General features: G+C 48.8%; 1 protein-coding gene across 1 annotated transcript; it reads right to left on the reverse strand.

Moving 5' to 3' along the window:
• Positions 1–13,419: 13,419 nt before the first annotated feature.
• Positions 13,420–17,277, reverse strand: LOC132320319 (keratin, type II cytoskeletal 6A-like). The gene is made up of 9 exons (XM_059832588.1): positions 16,768–17,277; positions 15,673–15,887; positions 15,426–15,486; positions 15,162–15,257; positions 14,823–14,987; positions 14,567–14,692; positions 14,124–14,344; positions 13,799–13,833; positions 13,420–13,691 (listed from the first exon to the last, which is right to left on the reverse strand). Exons 1-9 carry the CDS (start codon positions 17,275–17,277, stop codon positions 13,420–13,422), a joined length of 1,701 nt encoding a protein of 566 aa, XP_059688571.1.
• Between the last annotated feature and the right edge of the window lie 5,129 nt (positions 17,278–22,406).

The raw sequence follows: 22,406 nt of genomic DNA on the forward strand, positions 1-22,406 counted from the left end.
CTGCATTGATCTCTGAGGCAGCCACGTCCTGCTTGAGAAGGCCTCCTGCAAACCCTGCATGAGAAGAGCAGCCATCCCACCCCACGTGCCACATAATCCAAAGCACAGCACGTAGGCTGCTGTTGTGATCGCCGTTGGCACCAGATCAGCCTTGGCACAACAGACCAAGCCACACCTGAACCTGTTGAGCTGGCTCCAGAAACAGCGATGCACCCAGAGAGATGTTCACGCATCCTGCAGATGAAGGGGGAGCTTCCTGTGGTACCTTTCTCCTCCCTGCAACGAGTTGGCATTGCTGTTGGATGTGCCTGGGTAGCTTCTGCCCCGATCCTTTAAAAGAAACAGCAGAACAGTTCCCAACACGCGCGGACCAAAAGGACCACAGGTTCAACCAACATCCTCACCACGGAGACGGGTTATCACAGAATCTACCAGGGACTGGGAGTCTTCAGGGGCTATTCAAATAGCCACATGGTCAACCTGGCTTTTTGTTGTTGGGGATTTTTAAGATTAAATTTAAATTGCAGAAGTTATTAATGTAAAATTGACTGCCTGGGCTTCTTGTAGAGCTGTTGGAGCAAGCACAGAACGTCCACGTGTTATTCCTCCCATCCAGAACAGGCCATGAAGCAGGTGATGATGTTCCTCCCATCTGGAGAAGCCTCTGAGACAGGTGACACGAACATGCCTTTCTGGATGGTCTCATTTCCCTCCACGGACCATAAGGGAACCTGGAGAGCTCGCTCAACTCCTGACTTCCAGCTGATGAAAGTAATGCGAGTTGAGCCGTCCTCCGTCAGACCCACGGCACAGAGACTGCGCCAAGGATTAACGTTTTCAAACCACAAAGACAATTCACAGACAGACCCAAGCTTCAGGTCTCTGAGCAGAACTGATGCAGCAGCCTGCCAGCCTCCACAACCCACATCCATCTGTCCACCTCCAATCAGCCCAAATAATAAATGGGAATAATAAATTCCAGTACTTAGGCTAATGCTCAAGGAAATGCCTCTACGTTCTTGCAGGACCATTTTAATCAGCTCAAAATAGAAAGCCTAAATGACGAAAATCCTGCAGATGTCTCAGAAGAAGGAGCTAGCTACTTTTCATCACTGCCGAACATAAACTAGCGATCTTTATAAGCCACACTGGCAGAGCAGAGGGTAGATAAATAAGTACAGTAACGTACTTGTTACTACTAAATAACTACTGCACACCAGTACAGGGGACACACAGCAGTGTAGTACGGTAGTACATTAACAAATACAGTACTTAGATTTAATAGCTGCCCAGATAAAGTAGATAGACACACACAGAGAGGATTGAAATAGTAGATCTTGATCACCAGTTGCCTAAATACCTGCATAAGTAGGGCCCTAAGTCACTTAGAAAATGGGACTGAGATCACATAGGCACACTAATAAAAATCCCTTTCGTCCCACAGACTTCCATTTTCTCCCACCTTCCATCACAGGGACTAAGGATAACCTTTTTCTGTGGCCAGTGAAGGCAGTAAGAGATTCTGAGGAGAGAACAAAAGGAAGAGAAGTCTCAAAAACCCTGTAAATGGCAGGGGGAAAAAAAAAAATTGAAATGCTGGTATTCTACCAAAGGTTTATGCTACTTTAATTCTGAGGTTCCCCAGCTTGGAGAGCACCTTGCCTGCAAGAATATATTGTACTAATTATACAGACACTTCAAGGTGGGAGCAGGAATGTGGTCCCACATATGTGATCTATGGTACACAGAGATCAGGCAGAGCTTCCCTCACCCAGGTCTACACCTGAGTGAGACTGAAAGTTGCTGTTAGACCACAGAAAAAAAGGCCCATATCAGGGCGTGTTCAGAATTAGGTGAGTAGTCAACCCTTCAAAGTAAAACAGTGAAGCTTCCCGATGAGGAAACTATAATTAGAGGAGGTCTGGAAAGCCCCCAAGATGGAAGGCTTTGTCCTGCATAGACTGATATAAGTGGGCGCTGAGTTCAGCTGGTTGGGAGGGCTTTTGGGGGGAAAATGTTCTTTGGTCTTCGGTAAATAGAAGCTTTCTGTGGAAATGCTGTGGCCGAATTGCACAGAACCAGGGTGGAGGCTAGGATCGAAGGGGCAGAGCTGGCCACTCCAAACAACGTGAGCTCCATGGATAGATAAGGAGGAGCTCAGCACAGTACCTGTCATTGGCTTCTCCGTCAGGAGCTGCTCCGTAATATGGCCGTAAGGAAGCGACCGGTGGGCCACAGCATTTCAGATGGTAAGAAGCAACAGTGCACCTCTGCTTGCATGTGGGTGATTTCTTTTTTGAGTGGAGGAAGGACAACAAGTAGAATAAGGTGGAGACCAAGAGGTCAGGGGCTGCACAGACCAACCTGTAAGAGGTTGGAACCAAGCGCTCAGTTCATGAGTACAACGAAGGGAAGGCAAGCTAAGGAGACACGGCGTGGGAAGTGGTGGAAAGCTTATGAGGAGCAAGGAGACCTGCCCCTGGAGCTACGAACCTCTCTCCTTGACTGTGCGGGGAGCCTGCCTGATGGCTTTAGATTAGACCTTTGACTTTGAGAAAGCCAGATTTAGGCAGGATGAATTCAATGTGGTGTGGGGTAGGTCCCCTACATCTAGGGGTAGGTCGCTTCCTATCTTTGTCTTGCCTGCTTGAGACACTTTGAACAGGGAGAGAGGTGGACTGTGAAGGCTTGATTTTAGTCTCAGGTCTGGACCAGCAAGTATTCTTCTAATGCAAAACAAAATATTACTTTACCTTGCAATCCCTTGAACAAATGGCTAATTATTCTGGGCTAACAGGAAGGTAAATGAGTTAATAACTTACTTGTAACCACCTATAATATTAAATTGTCTATTCAGAAAATACTAATCATAATTATGATATCCGTTAATCTCTTCTTTCCCCTACAAGAATGTGAAAGTATCAATTTAATATAATGTGTGAAAATAGTGAAGTAATTTTTCTATTGCTGTTGTTATTGAACAACTGCAATGAGTGCATGAAGTAGAAGCTTATTATTTTTTTTACTTTATTGGGTAACCTAATGCAAAATATCATGCTCTCTGATCCCTGAGATCTCTTAAAGGCTGAGCAAGTCCTGGTTCCTCCACACATAGCAAACCTGCAGCTGATGCCCTGGAGCTGAGGCGTGTGGTGCTGGAGCAAGGCAGAGATGAAATCTCCAAAGGGTTTCAGGAGGAGGAGAGATAGGGCCTGCAGAGAAAAAAAAAAATAAATAAAAATGAGGACGAAGAGGAAACTTGGTTGAACTCTAGGTTAAACGCACCAGGTGTCATGAGAAAACATCACTTTTTTCTATGTGCAGCTGCTTCCCAGCAGAAAAATAGCCAATGTATGTGGTATCCATGCTATAAATAGAGGAAAAATATTAGGGCAGCTTCTTGATCAAGATCTACAGTGGGAAGAAATAAAGGGAGTTCTGGAACTTCAGTAATGGACACCAGCATTCAGTGCTCACAGGAATGGCCTCTCTAAGGGTTTGGGACCTTGGGGGACCGCTTCACTTAGTCAGAGAGCATGCTAAGATGGGTATGGCAAGTGTCAGAAGACACTGTTTATGATTGAGAACAATTTTAATAACATCCCTTCCCACAGGAAGCTGAAGCAGCTGGAAATAATTCTGGCAGATGTTCAGAATCCAGTAAACAATGTGATTACCAGCCTACAGAAGAAGTGGGTCCCAGTGCTGCCTTCTCTGGGCAGAGCATCATTACATCTGGGAGGTTCACCACACCCAATCACACTCATGTATCACCTGGGCTGGCCTCCCAATTGGCTTAGAGCTGATAATTAGTCCAATCAAGGTCAGCCTTTGTGATCAATTGAGTAAATCACTCTTTTGAGTTATTGGAACCCCAATTGCTATCATTAGCTCTACAGCAGCAATAACAGCATTCACAGGACAACAAAACAGGTGGAGAAGAGGTAAAGCAACACAAAAAGCCCCAGAACTTTGATTATTCTCAGACTAGACCTCCTGCCCAGCAAGGGAGAGGTCTGAAGAAAAGTCACCGAGTGTAGGCATCACGTGATGCCCAGCTCTGAAGGTATTTTGGCTAATCTAGCCATTTAGGTTCTTTGCAAAGCTGATGAAGAGACACCACCACATCCAGAAGGTGATTCCCTCTCCGGAGGATCCATCCTTGAAGGTATCTTGCTGTCCCCACGTAATAGCAAAGTTAGTCAAACGTTCTTTTAACACAACCTTACAGATAATGCCAGCAGTGTTTTAAAGGATGGCATTTCTTAGCCAAGAGGACTCTTCCATCAGAGGGGCTCTGCCAGGTCTATTGTCCATGTCCACAGCTTCAGACAAGTCACGTTCCACCAGTCTCTCCTGGGTTTGCAATGGTCTGACTGGTGGCAGATGCAACGAGACCCAGCAACTGAGTTTGACACAAAGATTTGAGATTCCCCAGCATTCATCCTCTCAAGAGACCTGTGGCATCATGAGATACCTTACTTTCAGCAGCACTTTAGGCCATCATAAATGGTACTGTCCCTGGAAGATCCATCCCATCATGCTAACTTTGTCCCAGTCCCACGCCCACACTTCTTTAACCGGACACCAAGGCCATACGGCGTCGAAAACTCAGGACCTGGCGCTCCCCCGGCAAATCAACAAGTCCCTATCTCATGGCATCTCCCAGTTAAAAGCTCCAGTTCACAGCAGGAGCTGCGCAACGTAATTTGCCGGCCAAGCCCTTAATTCAGCTTTTTCCAGAGAAGTTGAGACTGGCAGCCACCTCGCTCTCGCTGCATGCCAGAACAGCGTCTGATCACTTTTGGAGCGCAGCCACTGCCACAGAGCACTGTCTGGGTCTGGGCCAGCAGGTTTTGCACGGTAGGTTGGGCACGGCTCGCTGACGCACACCTTCGAGCTGGTGGTGCAACGGGCCCGGGGAGGGCAGCCTGCCATCGCCTCCCACCAGCGCGTCTCAGGACCACACATATTTTATGCCTCCTTGTGCACAGCACTACCAGGGGGTTGGTGGTTCAGGCTACCACGTCCCTCTGACATGGGCAGGAAAAGCTGTCTGGGTAGGATATGGTATTTGGCTGCCTGTCTCGTGGCCCAGGGCGGTGTTAACACGCTGGCTATACATCTCAAGGAAGAGTTGGGGATGGAAATAGTTTGCTCAGGGGCCCAGGCTGCACTTCAGCAGTATTTATCGTGCAAGTGCACGACACGGTGGTTGCCGTTACTGCACACAACATAAGGCAGTAGGATTTAGGGCAAGCTTCATAGGACAACATTTAATATGGTTTGTCTTCGGTGGAAGGCTATCGTAACATTTATGAAGGCTGGTTTGATCACTCAAAATCTCCAGATACTGCACCTCGTATTGTAGTACAGGGATAGGGCATTTCAGATGATGACCACGGGCAGCCCTGGCACCTCAAGAGGAACCCATGATGAGCTGCCACTCATAGTCGTCCTTTAGCAAAGGAAATTCTCCCCAGTCCACATTCAACCTCTGGTTTGGGGAAGAAGAATAAAAATCTACTGAGCACTCAGCTGTGTTAGGGGACATGCTGCAACTCTTGTCCGTGTTGGCAGGAAATTATCTGCATTGCTACATGGCCCAAGAGGGCTGGAACTGAAGTATTAGCATCTCGGGAATTATCTCATCCATCAGCCTTTTCCACCCTGGCCTGCAGCTGCACTTTGCTCACCAAGGCAGAAGAATGCCAGTCCGCAGGAACAGAGGCAGATTTGCACACCGGAACGACTGGCAAAGGCATGCCACCGCTGGGGAGAGCCAAGCGAGTTGCAGGCTGCTAGAAGTAACCCTGTGACTCGGAAGGTCACAGCCTTTCCCAAATCATGCTGCTTTCAATTCTTCCCATGCCAGAAGCAGTCAACAATACACAAAAGTTTTCAATACAGTTATTTATTGCCCCTGGGAACCTCAGTCAGGGCCATCGGTCATCTGTGCTAGGTGCTGTACAAATAAAACCATTCACACGTCGTCACCAAAAACCCTTCGGAGCCATAGGCTCTGCACCTTGCAGGGAGAGAGACTGCTAACACTTTGCAGTAAGGAGTAATTTAGATCTATCTTTTATGCATTTAAAATCTTTTCTGAGCCTTCTAGCGGTGCTTGGCACAGTCTGCGCTTTAAAAACCACCCAGAGAAGCAGCTTGCTGCACAACTCGGTGTAAAAATAACCACTGAGTCCTCCGCGTGGCCAAAGGCTGCCCGGAGCCGAAGTATCCCGTTGCATTTACCAATGCTTTGGTAGCCTGGTGTGAGTAACCGCAGCCATCACCACCTGTCAGATCCAAGCAACGAGATAAACTCCCCTGTCCAAGGCCCAATTTGCCTACGGAATATCCCAGAAAAGGGTCATAGCTACCTAGCCCAAATGCCAGATCCCATCAGAAGTCTTTACAAGTGTAACAGTGAAGAAATTAACACTCCTACCTTGTCAACAAAGGAGGCAACGTTTTCTTTGAGGATCTTGATTTGCTCCTTCTCCAACATTTGCACCCTCGGGACCTCAGGGTCAACATCCAGACCAAGAGGTGCCAGGAAGTCTTGGTTCAGGATGACTTCTCGGCTGCCAGCAGACGTGATGGAGGGGAACCAGCATATCTTTTCCCAACAAACAGCCTGTTTTCACCAAAAAGATTTGCCACACCACCTCAGCAGCACTCAACACCAAAGTGTCCTCCTAGCCAAGGACTCCCAACCTGTGGGAAACACTTCTATTCCCACCATTCCTGGAGAGACTTCTAATGCAATGCCACAGAAGCCATTTCTTGCTCAACCCAAAAGGTTTCAAGCAGGCTGTGCTGCTGGCAGGTATGACAATACCAGAGCTACACTTGCTCTTGTTCAGCTGCTTTACTTCAAGCTGACAAGGCTGTAGTATAAAAACAGACCTTCTAACAGAGGATCAGTGTATTTCCTCTTTATATGTCTGCAAGGAACTGGGGTTGGTTGGAGAGGTGAAAAGAAAGCAATGCAAGCCAGCTGAAGGGCTTGGCTCCTTGGCTGCCAGCCCAGCCTTTACTCCAGCAGATTTCAAACACCTGTGGAGGCACAAAAAAATTTGAATAATTTATTGTAGGGACTTCAGAGAGTGGTTTTGGGGGGGGAGGAGGAAGGGAGGCTGGTCTGAGGACCTCCAGGAGCAGCATGAAGTGCCTGTCCAAGTCTGAGAAAAGGACCAGTTCCTGTTTCAGTTGACTCTGTCCCCGTATCAAACCCCGTAAAGATCAGGCAAGGCAGAGGACCTGCAGCTCAGACAGATCTGCCCCAAATGCGGTTATTGGCAAATGCAGCACACCACTTGTCCTTTCATCAGGCTGTCACTTGTGAGTGATGACTGCACTGAGAACGGAGCCGGTCCTTCCTTTAGGTAGTGGTTTTCTACACAACCTGAAATTCCCATCTCAGCCTGAGCGGTAATTTATGGGAAAGTGGATTTGTCGTCGGCCTGGAGGACAAGAGCAGGTTCAGGTGTGGGTGAGAACGGGGCAGTGTCCTTGCACAGGCTGCAAGCTCTCTAGCGGCATTTTGTGGCCGTGTCTACCCTATCTCCATCAGGCAGGCCCAGCAAGCCCTTGTCCCCAGGCTACAGGAGATGTAGACTTGCTTCAACCCATACTTCTGAGTGGATGTTGTCATGCCATGCCACACCGTGCCACGCCGTGCCATGCTGTGCCACGCCACGCCACGCCATGCCATGCCATGCGATGTCATGCCATGCCATGTGGTGCCATGCGATGCCATGCCGTGCCATGCCATGCTGTGCCGTGCCATGCCATGCAATGCCATGCAGTGCCATGCGATGCCATGCCGTGCCATGCTATGCCATACCGTGCCATGCCATGCCATGCCATGCCATGCTATGCCATGCCGTGCCATGCCATTCCATGCCATGTAAACTTTCAGCTAGGCCTGATGAGCACCAGCAATAGAACTGGTCAGAAAATGTGGATTGTGGTGTCCAGAGTGTAAACCTAAAGGAATATCAGCCCACTCTTAGGGCAGAGCTAGTGAGTGTGTAAGGAGGATGAAGGGCAGAGAAGCACCAGCATCCAAGCCAGAGTGGGTGTGAGGAAGAAGAGGAGGAAGGTTTGCTGTCAGCACCAGGCACAGATGGTGTGGTTGCCATAAGTTCTGCAAATCCTGCTCTACCTGTCCCAGCTTTAGCTGAGAGAGCACTGGATGAGATGGGGCCAGGAGGGAGCTGGAGGTACACCACCTCCACTGGCAGCACTCACCCAGGTCACCTGGCTATGTGGGAGCAGATATTTTGTTCAGAGACACGTAACACAGGAGCAGCATGTGATTTGCTTGCAGTTCTTTGAGCACTCTCAGAGGAACGGTGCTGACATCAAAGAGGAAGAAAAGGCTGGGATGAAAGGCGCTTGACAGTTGGCGCAATCTCTACAATCAAAGTTGAGGTGAATATTAACTTAGATGAAGGGCCCAAATTCTTCTGCAAAGCCCTAGGTGATGCTTTAGGCCACGGACTTCTTTGGATCCCAGTAAGCCAGTCAGCAAGATTCGCCCCGCTGGCACAAGACATCCCTGTAGACTGACAACAGAACCAGTTTCACTCATGGTGAACCCACGGCAAGAGCAGGCAGGATCCGAAGAGGCAAGGAAGGAGGTGTTCTGGCATTTGGAAGAAAAGAACAGGAGCACAACTTGAAAAACCAAACGGAAGAGCTCCGCTTTGCTCCTTAGCTAAATTTCTTTGGTAGCTACATAGCTTTAGGTACGTTTGTCAACATGTTTGCTTACAGAAGCTTTTAGGTCTTTGACCGTTGGGTTTTAAAACTCCTTCTGAGCCCAGATACTTTGTGGGCATTGCTGCTTTCACAATATGCTGATTTCAGTCTCTCTTGAGAAAGTCAGTGGGTTTTCTAGTGAGTATTTGAGCTAGTTTTGAATTTAGGCAAGTCGAGTTGGAGGCGAGTGAGCTGGGGGTGTTGCTGTTTGAAGTGTAGATAAAGGACCAAAGGATGCTGATTTCCACATTTAACCTCCCATAACCTCTGCACCTCAGTTCCATTGCCCCGAACATCTCGTCCTTCAGGATCATGAAGGACTCCAGCTGCTCAGGAGATATGTGCCACGTAAATACACTATCAAGGATGCAGAGGCAGATTACCTCTCAGGAGACAATGTTCCCAATCTTTCAACAAAGCAGTGCCACTCGTAAAAGCAAATGTTTCCTGCTTACCAGCTGTTCACGGTCATATCCAATACGATTACAAAGTGGGTGAGTCTCCTCCATATGACCAACCCAAGAGAAGCAATCTTGGTAGCTTCTGAGGCCCTCCCATAATATACATGATTAGTAACAATTAAAAACTCATTACAGCTCTAATTACAGACAATATAATGCCACCTGGATGCATTCCCCAATAAGCTCATAAAATATTGCACCTATTATATTTCTTTCCACGTTCTAATGCAAAGAATATTGCACCGCTCACGCCCTGAACCAGGTTATATGACAGACATCTACCTGCTCTCCTCTCCTTCCAGCAGCTTCCTGCACACGGCAATCTCAATGTCCAGGGCTATCTTCACACTCAACGAGTCCTGATACTCCCTCGGTGCATGGCCAAGCTCCTCTTTGGCTCCACCGAGGGCTCTGCAGAGTTCATCCAGTTTGCTTTTGCCTTTGTTGAGGGTGAGATCTCCTTTCTGTTCCACCTCAACAATGCTTGGTAGAAGGAAGAGTGCTCTGAGTCCCACCAGCTCGGACCTAACTGTCCTGTGAGCCGCAGGGCATCTAGCCACCAGCAGTCTTGCGCTAAACCAGTTGGTGACTGGAGAGGCCGGCAATCCCAGACTGTATCATCTCACAACCCCGCATTACTCGGACTGAGTGATAGAGACTCAGTGGTAAATGTCAGCAGTAAGGCATTTGCCATCTCGCTTTGAACTCCAATCTTTGCAAGGCAAAAATGATCTGAAAATGCAGGCAGGTTCTCGTGAGCACCTAAGCAGAACCCACAGGAGACTCCTGGGGGCAGATTTTGTGTTAGCGCAGACAGCACATATCCTTCTCCGTAGAAAACCAGAACTTACAAACCAACAAAAAATATATTTATTCTGTATTTTTTATCCTTTATGTCCAAAACAGCAACAGCTCTACCAAGAAGTATTGAAGGGTTATCATTGCTTGATCACACTGAGGCTGTCTCACAAGTAAATTCACTCGTGTTAAGCAAAACAGGCCCCGTTGCTGCAAATACGGATCTACTTTTACGCTAGAGCTCACAGCCAGCACAGTGCCCCATGGAGCAAACGAAGGGGAGCCCAGTCACTGGGCTGTTGCGATCTTTCATTCAAGCATGATGTACTTGAGCAATTAGCATTACTCCCTTTTTCATGAGCACAGCAGATGGGAAAGATAAACTCCGGCACCTCTGTGTTATAGTCTGGCCCCTCTCCAGGAAAAACTCAGGGAACTTGTAAAAAGCCTGTGGTTTTCTGCAGGATGAAGCCTGCACCTTTGGCTTCCTGGGTTTCAACACACTGGAGATCTTCACCATCTCTGGATCCTCCCAAGGAAGTCCCCAGGAATGCTCTAGGGCTTTGCACAGTCTTGATCTGTACCTGTCCTTGGACTCTTCACTGGGATGAGGAAGTAGATGATTTCTTGGTCTCTCCCAGCCCAACCTATAAATTTTAGAATCAGAAATGTCATTGTTTATTCAAACAAGAATAAGACATATTATAGCCTGGTATAAACATCAGATTAAGAAGTCAGGTGTGTCAAGTGAAAGAATATTTGAGGGAAAATAAGAAAAGCGGCATGAAAGTAACACCACTTCAAACAAGAACTATCATTTCGTCCTTGTTTGTTTTGTTCATTTAGATGGCAAGGACTCTGCAATACAGAGCTTCTCCATTTCACAGAATCACAGAATCACTAAGGTTGGAAAAGACCTGTAAGATCATCAACTCCAACCATCAACACAACACCACCATACTTTTATCTGACAAAGACCGAGACTGCACCAGGATAATGCGCACACTACAGTACAGTCAGGGTTGATTCACCTACAGGTCCAGCTCTCGCTCCTCCCAATGCTGGAGAAGAATCCAGCCAAGCATTAATCAGATTAATTTGGTTGTAATGGGACATTATTTAGAGAGGGCTAATGACTAACCTGGCTGGGCAACCTGGAGTTATAATAGTAGGTTCGAGGCCGTGTCTCATACTTTCACGCTGCTTTTCTTCATGAGTAATTTGTGTCCACATAGCGTCTTCAGGCCTTCCCACCACTCACGTACGAGGTGCCGGTGCCCATGTAAGAGCCCTGCTCATCAGATAGATGGTGCTGCTTGCCCTTGTGCTAGCCAAGAGTGGAGGACAACCACTCTTCATCGGTGCATTAACCACCCACTGCAGACCTGCTGCTGGTGTCCTCCCCCATCAAGGCCTCCAGGGCACCTGGGTGGGAGCTCCAGGCACCACCAGGACTGAGGCACTGTGTGGTGGTGATGGGTTGGCTGCATGTCCTCTCAGGTTGAGAGCTGTACCGAGGACTGGCACTAACTGCCACTTCATAGAATCTTGGAATTGTTTAGGTTGGAAAAGACCTTTAAGATCATCAAGTCCAACCGTAAACCTAACCCTGCTACATCCACCACTAAACCATGTCCCTAAGCGCCTCATCCACACGTCTTTTAAAAACCTCCAGGGATGGTGACTCCACCACCTCCCTGGGCAGCCTCTTCCAATGTCTGACAATCGTTTCAGTGAAGAAGTTACTCCTAATATCCAGCCTGAACCTCCCCTGGTGCAACTTGTGGCCATTTCCTCTTGTCCTATCACTCGTCACTTGGGAGAAGAGACCAACACCCACCTCACCACAACCCCCTTTCAGGTCACTGTAGAGAGTGAGAAGGTCTCCCCTCAGCCTCCTCTTCTGCAGGCTAAACAACCCCAGCTCTCTCAACTGCTCCTCATAAGGCTTGTGCTCCAGACCCTTCACCAGCTTTGTCTCCCTTCTCTGGACACGTATCCCAACAGCCATGTTCAAACCACCACAGCCCAACGGCAGTGGTCAAACCACCCCAGTCCAACCGCCACATCCCAACTGTCATGTTCAAACTGCCACATCCCACTGGCCCTGTTCAAACCACCCCATTCTAATGGCTCTGTTCAATCTGCCAAGTTCAACTGCTACATCCCGACGGCCACGTTCAAACCACCCTGTCCAAATGCCACAACTGCCCTGTTCAGACCACCATGTTCAAACCATCACATCCAGATCACCACAGACCAACTGCTGCCATTCATTGCCACATCCCAACCACGATGTCCCCACTGGTGGCCCTGCCTACCTGGCTCCTGAGGTGCCCATCAACCGAGGGCTGGACACTTCATCCTGCTATGCTTGGGATGAGCGCAATCCCCCCACCTCAGGGCCACCAGGTTGACATTGCATGTTGCCTTCCTGTGCCACACCCCTCACAGCCATGGCTCTCCCACCTCGCAGATACATGGGGAGTCTACTGTGGAGGAGCAAGATGGCACCTCCTAAGAGGAGAGAGAAGGACCATCTTCCTCCTCCTCACCTCAGCTGGGCAGTTCATGGCGCTCAGTGATTTGCACCATAGGACAGAGCTCTGTAGGCATTGTCGTTCCTTACAAAGTGAACAACAAAGCATGTTCTCCCTCCCCTGGGGACCATTAAGTGATAAGACGACACAAAGATATCTTTTCATCTGTCTGCAATTTATTGGTAATGAAAGACTTGGAGGAAAAGGGTGCTGGTAGAAAGCAACCATGCAGTAGGGTTCACGCAACAGAAGGTTTGCAATAAGGCCATACATACATCAGGTGTGAAGGAGAAGAGGGAAAGGAATCTATAAAATATTAAAGCTGCCAAATTACTCCACCGAGGGAAGGTGGACATCTCCAGAGACTTGTTTCTCACTCCTAAATCTGATGTGAGACATTATCACGGTTCTTCTGCTTACGTGAATTCCTGATATAGCTGAAACAAGCATGTGGGTAACATGCAGGACACACGGAAGTCGCAAAGGAAACACGGCCATTGAAAAAGAGACCTTAAAAAGTGAAAGGAAAGAGCAGTTTTATACACGCTTCTCAGCCAGTGCAGCAGCCAGGGGTAGCAGCGAGAAGCATAGCGAAAGATGTTTGGATGATCTCTGCAGTCCCTGGTACCCACAAGGGAGATCTTTCACCCCTGGAGACTGGTGGAGCTCGGAGAGGAGCCAGGCTCTGCCAACGGGATGGTGTTTCGCTGCAAATCTCCCCTTGGGCAGGATCTGCTTAGGTTGTGAGCTATCATTTCTTTGCTGGATACCGTTTCAGGATGGAAGGGGCTGTGCTGCTGGCTGGAGAAAGGAAAAGATGCTTCTTTCCTTGGAGGGACTGCGGTCAGGACTCAGTATTTTACACCTGAAGATTTGACCGTTGTGGTTGTGACACATCTCCGCACAGAGGAGGATCCACCCCCTGCGATGAAGTTGCCACCTCCAGAGCTGCACATTCTTCCACTTCCAGAAGAGAAGCCACCGCTGAGTATCCCTCCTCCCATGCCACAGCTGCCTCCAATGATGCTTCCTCCTCCGACCGCACATACTCCTCCTCCCATGCCACTGCTGGCTCCAAAGCCACCAGCTCTGCCTCCAGCAATGGTGGTTCTGCCTACCACAGCTGCAAGAGAAGGACAGGCTCACTGTACATCGAGTGACAGCCTGGGAATCCTCACGAAACCCAGGGTAAAAGCCACGCTGCAGAGAAGGCGATGTACAGATACTTACAGACATTGACGTTGGACGGGTTATCTCCACAGAGCCTGTGTAGGGAAAGGAACACAAGTGGTAAATCTAATATCATAGAAAGCAGTTAAGCTCCATGCAATTTCCCAAGTACTCCTTTTAGTCCCTGTTTCATTTAGCATCAATCAAAACCACTGAGAAATATTCCATGTGGGGATCTTGTTTCTGTTTTGGGCTTAAAAACTTCAGAAAAAAATGAAAGTAAATCGGATTCTGACATTAAATGGGTTGTGAGAGATGATTAAACCTCAGCCTGTCCCAAGGAGGGAAAGTACCTTGGTCAGGCCAACCTGACAGCAGACCTCACCTGTTCTCCTCTCCCTCCAGCAGCTTCCTGTACATGGCAATCTCAACATCCAGCGCGATCTTGATGTTCAGCAGCTCCTGGTACTCCTTCAGCAAGCGAGCCAGCTCCTCCTTGTCTTTGCTCAGGGCACATTCCAGCTCTTCCAGTTTCCTCCTGGCATCCTTGAGGGCCATCTCACCCCGCTCCTCGGCCTCAGCAATAGCTGACTGCAGCTGCTGGTTCTGTGAAAGGTAAAAGAAAAGCAGCTTCTCAGTTCCCTTCTGTGCAATGGAGCAGTCCTCAAGGCACAAACTGGATGGAAAGTAGGCAGGAACCATCAATCTCCTCCAAAGGACCGGCTTTTCAAAGACTACATTTCCCTCACACTATGCTTAGCACGCCAGCCAGCTCAGGCGTGACGCTGCCTGATGCCGTTACCCAACAAGATGCTGAGGAAGCCCTACCTGCTTCTTCACGTTCTCGATCTCAGCCCGCAGCCTCTGGACGTTCCTGGTCAACTCTTGGATCTCTATCTTGGTGTTGCGGAGGCTGTCCCCATGCCTTCCAGCGGTGTTCTGCAGCTCTTCATACTGACGGTACGGAGACAAAGCAACCCATCAGTGACACAACCTACCCAGACCTCAGGCTGTTCCCTGGCTCTGTGGCAAGGGAGGCAGCAGCAGAGACTGTCCCAGCTGCCTCGGCTGCTTCCCAACTCACCCGGCTCTGGTACCAAGCCTCAGCTTCAGCTCTGCTGCTCTGAGCAATCTGCTCGTACTGACGCCTGACCTCCTCAATGATGCTGTCCAGATCCAGGTGACGGTTGTTGTCCATGGACACCACTACGGACAGGTCCCGGCTGATTGTCTGCATCTGAGCCAGTTCCTGCAACCAAGACATGAGTTAGCCTGACCATCTGAGGAGGGGAGAAAAGAGCAGCAACTCCAGGCAGCCTTTCGAGATAAAATCCACATGGGCACCGAGTCCAACCTCAGTGTGTTTGGCCACCGCATGCCTCATTGCAACTCCAGCCAGCCCAGGGGAAGGGAGAGCTCTTACCTCCTCATAGATGCACCTCAGGAAGTTGATTTCATCCGTCAGAGCTCCCACCTTGGCTTCCAACTCTACTTTAGTCATGTAGGCACAGTCCACATCCTACAAGAAAGATCACGGAGATAGACAACGGCTTCCTCCCGCCCCAGAAGAGCTGCTGGCCACCAATGCCTCCTCTTGGAGGCTGCTCGTCTTGGTGTGCCTCCTTCCAATGACTTTGCAGCCCGTCCCCCCCACCACCCCCTCTCTCCTGGTGCCTCTGCGACTCACCTTCTTGAGCACCACAAACTCGTTCTCAGCAGCGGTCCGCCTGTTGATTTCTTCTTCGTACCTGTTGAAGGGGACAAGACAAGATGAGTCTCTTGGACTGCTCATCAGTCCACCAGTGGAACCCCCCTTCCCTCCATGGCAACCTCGGTCCCATTTCTGCAGCGGGAAGACACTGTGGAAATCTCCAGGCTGGCTTAGCTCTCCTGCCTTGGTGCTCGCGTCTTCCTCAGTCTGTCACCGCACTTACTTGGTTTTGTACTCCTCCACGTATTGCCGCATGTTCTGCAGCTCTGACTCCAGCTGCCCCCTCTGTCCCAGGAGAGACTCTAGCCTCCTCCTCAGGTTCTGGATGTAATTTTCAAAGATGACATCAAGGTTCTTCCTCGGCCCTGAAGGCCCTTGCTGTTGGAGGAGCTCCCACTTGGTGGAGAGGACCTTGTTCTGCTGCTCCAGGAAGCGGACCTGAAAGCCCACAAAGGGGTATGTGAGAGATTCGCCCCGGGAGACATCACACTGCTCAAACTCCTGCTTATTTAGGAGGCCAAGGGAATCATTTCCCAACCCCCCATCAGGACTGTGGCTAGTTGAAAGCCGGTTTTCCAAGATGAAGATTCCTCCCTTCTTTCTCCTCTTTTTTCAATTATCTTTTAATTTCTCCTCTTTTCTCCTCCTGTATTTCTGCTTTTTTTTTTTTTTATTATCTATTGGAATGATTACATTCCAGATTTACAGATTATTGTCATTTCCAATTGCAAATTTTGACCCACATTAATTTGCAGAAACATCAGATCATTTTTCACCTTCCAGTGAATGAAATCCCATATGTCTCAATATCGGAGAACACTCCTCTTATCAGATCCACAAATTCAATATGTATGTCATATATTTATGTGAAGCACATTTATAACCAATGTTATCCCAGTGCAGAGAGTCTAAAGAATACTCATCTGTACTTGAACTGAAATAAGGAACAGCCAGGAATTAAGTGAAAGCTCATTCCTACATTCTAAGTTCCTTGAGAAGAAACTATCCTTGAAAAAGCACAGACTTAAAGAACCACTTATGATAACTGAGTATATCACGATCACTTTGGCCTGACTGCACAGAGAACAGTAGAGAGAAAAGCTAAGGAGGAATTTGGATCAACCAAACCTAGAGAAAGTCCTTTGGTTTCTCTGCTGGTGTTACATTTTTACATTTCCTTAGGAGGACTCAATGAAAACACTACCAGCCTTCCCGACCTGCCAACACTGAGCTGTGAAGGACAATATTTCCCTCTCCACAGCACAGGAGAGTTCCTCAGAGTCCCCATTCCCAAGCAAATACAGTTCCAACCTCTCACCTTGTCAATGAAGGAGGCAAACTGATTGTTAAGAGTCTTGATCTGTTCCTTCTCCTGGCACTTCACTTGTTGCATCTGAGGATCAATCTCAACATGGACCGGCCGCAGGAGGGTTGGGTCAACCTGCACTGGTTGGATGCCTCCAGGGAACCCAGGACCACCTCTCACAGGACCACCAAAGCTGCCTATTCCTCCACCAATGACACCTCCTCCAATGCTGCCAAATCCTCCTCCATAGCCTCCACCAAAGCCACCAATTCTACATCCGTATCCACCGCCATAAGAGCCACCCATGGAAATTCTTCCGCTGCCACCCAGGTTATGGAGGCTCCTGCTGCTAAAACCTCCACAACGTCCGCTGCCTCCAATTCCCCTGGATGTGGAGAACGAGCTATAGCTGATCCTGCTTCTGCCCCCACTTCCTCCAAAGCCACCACCGATGGCAGAACAAGAGCTGTATCCCCTTCTGCTTCCGCCTCCAAAGCTTCTACAGATTGACTGCCGAGACATGGCTGTTTCTTCCGAGCAGAGCCGAGGAGAGCAGAAAGACCAACGGAGCTGTGCTGCAGAGGGATGAATGCAGAGAGAAGTCTGCACAGTCTTCTCTGGCTCCACAGCTCCAGGCATTCCCTTTTATCCGCTTGTGGAGGTGGGCTGGGTCTACGAGGGCGTGAAGAGGAAACAAATTTACTGTCTTCATCAGCTTGGTGCGGTTAACAGATTTTTGCCAAATTGTTGACTCCACCCAGAAATACGCTTTGCAATGCAGAAGAGAATAAAAGAGCAAGAGCATTGAAACAGGTCTCAGTGAGTAAGTGGACTCTCATATCTTTATGGCATCTGGAAAAATATGTTTTACAGTGATGTAGTCATGTTCTTCCCTCCTCCCACCTTTCTATCTGTTCTTAACGATTTCGCAGTTTGTCTGGATCTGGATCTTCTGCACTGACACTCAATGTCAGGCAAGCATTTGGGTGAAAACCAACTAGAATGAGACTTTCACAATTCCCCCAAGCACACCCCAAATCTCCTTCTTAAGTGGAAAATTGCTGATGGCTTTCCAAGAGGCAGTTTCCCAGTGTAGAGCAAAAATACTACACATTAACATTTAGCAACGGTCAGCATTTCTTTTTTATCCGGAAAGGAGGTGCTTAGTTCCTTTCCTAAGAGCATCATTTGGGATGGGAGTGCCTTCTTCTAGGGCACGTTCCTGCAAAATACGTCTCCCAGAGTCTGAGATAACCCAACACTGAGAGTCTCAGCACCAGAACGGAATGAGCAAGAGAACAAGGATGTCCAAGCTCCTTCCTTGTGCTTTTCAGATGGCCACAGGGATTGCGAACCTGCAGAGGACTGAAAGGACGCTTCGGGCACTAGATGTGGTAATGATGACTGAAGACAGGCAAACAGCAGAGAAATGCAGGCAGGGATAACAGTGACTTGTTAAAATTTATTTTTTTTTACTTAAGTTGGTAGGCAAATAATCAGGCTGAGTTCATCATACTTGATCCTTTGGAAATAAGGGGCAACTAAAAGGTCGAAGAAGCTCTGATGCTTTCTTAAGTAACACCAGTTAAAGTATTGCTGTATATGACGTGTGCTTTAAGAGGTATGGCATCTTTTCCCACTTCTTTGAGCACAGTAAATGTGGGGTGGGGAAGAGAAGGGGTGCTAACCAAATTCACTTTAAAAAACAATGCATTTTTAAGACAACAGTTGCTGCTTCAAACCAGAAAACAATAATGTTGAATTGTGTGCGCAAGCTATCTGGCTAGCAAGTAGGAAGCTGACCTGAAAGACATCTTGCAGATATCTTCTGGATCTCATTAATCAAATATTTATTTTAGTTACATGTATGAAATTTAAGAAAAAACCCCAATATTTTCCTAGAGCTTAGTTCCTGAAAATCATCAATAAATGTCAAGGGAAATATATTTTAAAACCTTCTAAGCATTTCAGCAATCCAATATTATACTATATTTAAGTCTCTGAACTGGAATATACATGTGTGTTTCAATTTTCACAATCACCCATAAGACTTGTGCAACTAAACATTGCTTGAAAGTATCACCAGGTATCAGCCTTCACCCACAGACACTTTGAAAAACCGGCCCACAGAATCACTTTCAAAAGCCACAAGAGGAATCAGAAACAAATGCCATTGGCTCTCCCTGAGACGGAGGCTGCTTGACACCACAGTCTCTTCACAGAACAGGACATAGGAGAGTGGAGAACGTTACCCTTGAGGGACTCAAGTCATGGTTGGCCAAGGGTTATCCTACCCTTGAGGGTCTCAAGTCATGATTGGCCAAGGGTTATCCTACCCTTGAGGGACTCAAGTCATGATTGGCCAAGGGTTGTCCTACCCTTGAGGGACTCAAGTCACGGCTGGCCAAGGGTTATCCTACTCTTGAGGGACTCAAGCCATTATTGGCCAAGGGTTATCCTACTCTTGAGGGACTCAAGCCATGGTTGGCCAAGGGTTATCCAGATGTGTGTGGCCTGCCCTCTGCGACAGGCCACAGCTGGAGAATGGGCAGCCATCCCTACAGCAGGGAGGGGACAAAACAAGCTTGAATGAAGAGGGTCTTACTTCTCCGTTGTTATCCCCAAGACAGAGAGTGAAGTGCTCCAGATCATTCTGCAGTCCAGTGCACTCGCTCGTGATGAGCAGTCCCAGGGAGGTGCAAGGTAGCTTGGCTTTTAGCGAGAGAAAAGAGGTCGCTTCTTCTCATGGCCTCCCTCCAGATTGCCAAACGCACGGTAGCTGCCTTTCTCGGTAGGCAGCATGACTTGGTTGTAACATCCCACATGGCGGCTCCACGATGAGGGGGAAGATCTGTTAAGTCAGCCAAATGCCTGGATGCTGACCACATTCAGCACATACAGATAAGACGCCCAGATGGAGTCACTCTGACGTCTTCAGACAAGATGGGAAGATTATACCAAACCTGGAGTCACTTCAGCCTCCTCCAGGTAAAACTCGATAGACAGCCTGGGCTCCAGCCGTTCCTTCAGATCTCTTACGCAAGGAGCTGTGCACAGCAAAATCATCAACACCGGGCAAAATGTAAACTCGGCAGAAAACGTGGATGGAGACCAAGCCAGGCTGCAGCTTCGGATCTCACACAGCAAAGAGATTCTGGCAGCATAGAGGAGCATGTTGCAATGATTCTCACAACAATGCCTACAAGGCCGTGTTGCAGATTTTAAAGCTGAGAAGAAACACAGTCTTAAAACTAAGAGCGAAAACAGGTGACTCTTGCCCCAAGCCAAACCTCAACGTGCTCCTGGCACAGCCCCAGCTTCTCAGAGGCATTGCCTTCTCATCATCTTCTGTTTGGGCCAAACCCAGCCACGTTCCCCAGCTCCAGCACACCTCTGCTGGGCTTCAAAGGGAGTAGAAGTCCCTCTCCCAAGAACCCTGTAACCATTCCCCACTGCCTTGCCTGGACCTCTTCCGTGGTCTGCAGCTTCCTGACCTGCTACGGGGACACTGCCAGCTCACAACAGGTTCTTGTGGGACTCCTGAACCACCACTGAGAGCGGTTTCTGCCTCTTTGATCTCTTCTTGTGGTGGAGGAACTGAAGCACAGATCAAACGCACCAACATTCTTCCCCCATACCCTCTCCTGGAGCTAGACCAAATCTCTCCCACTTGCGCTCAATGGAAAGAGGAGACACTGGGGGGGGTCTTAGGTGACTTCTCAGGGAGCTGATGGGAACCTGAGCCCATGGCTTTGGGATGAACCATGCCTTCCAGCCCTTCATGGTCGCACTGCTGGTCAGTGAAGGGGAGGATAAGTTAGTGGTTCTCAAGCACTCCTGGTGCGTGTAGGGTGCCGAGCTGCGCAGCATGCGTTGTACACCAGAGGGTAGGTGCTTGGCCAACGTCCATATCCGTGCTTACAGGCAGCTGTAAACCTGCCCTCCCACCGCTCCCCACAAGACTCCTACCATTGCCACCTTCCCCTACCACATAGCAAAGTCCACTCCAAGGCAAGAAACTCAGATGAACTGACAACAGCAGACTGATCTGATGCCTGCTCCCTCCCTGCCGCTGCCAGTTTCCATCATCAATCAACTTGTTTGGGTCTCTGCTGGTTTTGCCATTATGCACTGGCAGCATTCCTGCAGAGATCCCATACCTTTCTGTTTGTGATTTCATCCCACCCTGCGCACAGCTTCTTCCTGCTCTAAAAACCTGAAATCCAAGAGAGATATTAATAAAACCTCTTTCCTAGAGCAGCTGCAATTTGGGTGTTACCAAAGCACTCAGGTAAGATGTGACATGAGCAACAGGGTACTGAGTGCATTAGTTTGCATAAAGACTGAGCCCTAAATGTTGGCACGGCCATTGTAGCCTCATCATTGATTTGGAAGTTGCTGGACCCCTCTGTGCTGGAGGTTTCAAGACACAACAAAAGAAGACATTTGCTGTTGAAATGACTATACATGATTCCAAGGACGGGGCTACATCAGAACCTGCTCAAAAATTTAACAGCCTCCAGAATTCCTCTGGTTCGGGTTCCCAGTGCCCCTGCCTGCTCACATTTAGATTAGATGTAAGGAAAAAATTCTTCACTACGAGGGTGGTGAGGCACTGCAACAAGTTGCCCAGAGAAGTTGAGAATGCCCCAACCCTAGAAGTGTTCAAGGCCAGGTTGGACGGGGCTTTGAGCAACCTGGTCTAGTGGAAGGTGTCCCTGCCCATGACAGGTGGGTTGGAAATAGATGATCTTTAAAGCCCCTTCCAACCCAAACCATTCTATGATTCTATGATTTACTGCACATTGCTTGACTGGAGCATTCATAACCCCACCATTCTAGGTATGGGCTTGTGCTCTCAGGCACTGCAATGGCCGATAAGAGTCAAGAGGCATCACCCATGCTTGGGCATGTCCCTAGCTCCATCCGCACACCCATTCAGTTCCCTCAAAGCACCGTCACGACACGTTGAACAGAAGAACAACCCACACCTTCCCACCAAGTTGCTTCCCCAACAGCTAAAACCACCTTGCCTAGAAGCAGCTTCCAAAGCAATGACGCAAAGACATCGTGAATGTTCTCTGCAATTTATTGAGAATGGCAACATCCCGAGGAAGCAGGACATACCACAAACAGGAGAGGAAGGGAGGTGGGGACAGTACATCTTGTTCCATGTCACAGGGGGCCTGGCACTGAAGAGCAAGCTTTGTTCTCCTTAGAAAAAGTCCACGTCTGCCTGAGGTGTGACCAGGTGTCATGCAGAGCAAGGACAAGTGGAACTGGAAGCCACAGCTCCAGAGAGAGCTCCAGCTTACAGCACCCCTGGGGCTACCTGGTGAGCAAAGCTGCCCAGCTGCTCCAGCCTGGGGCGATTAATGCCTTTGGCCACCGGCCGAGAAGACGCTCCCTCCCAGCCCTGCCGAGGGATGAGTCCCGCTTGCCCCACATCTACCCTGGCCCCAAAGGCTAGTGAATGGAAGCAGCAGGATGTACTGCATGCAGAAGCACCCCAGGGATACGGCCGTCGAGGAAGGGGCATGAGGACAGAGGAGGAAAGAGGAGTTTTATACACATTTGCCACGAGGCAGCCAGAAATGTACAACCCAGCAAGAAAGGCAGAGCGTTTCCCTCCTGTAAATCAGCTCTCCGTG

The sequence above is a fragment of the Gavia stellata genome, chromosome 35, assembly GCF_030936135.1.
Source record: "Gavia stellata isolate bGavSte3 chromosome 35, bGavSte3.hap2, whole genome shotgun sequence".
In the NCBI taxonomy this organism is placed as follows: domain Eukaryota; kingdom Metazoa; phylum Chordata; class Aves; order Gaviiformes; family Gaviidae; genus Gavia; species Gavia stellata.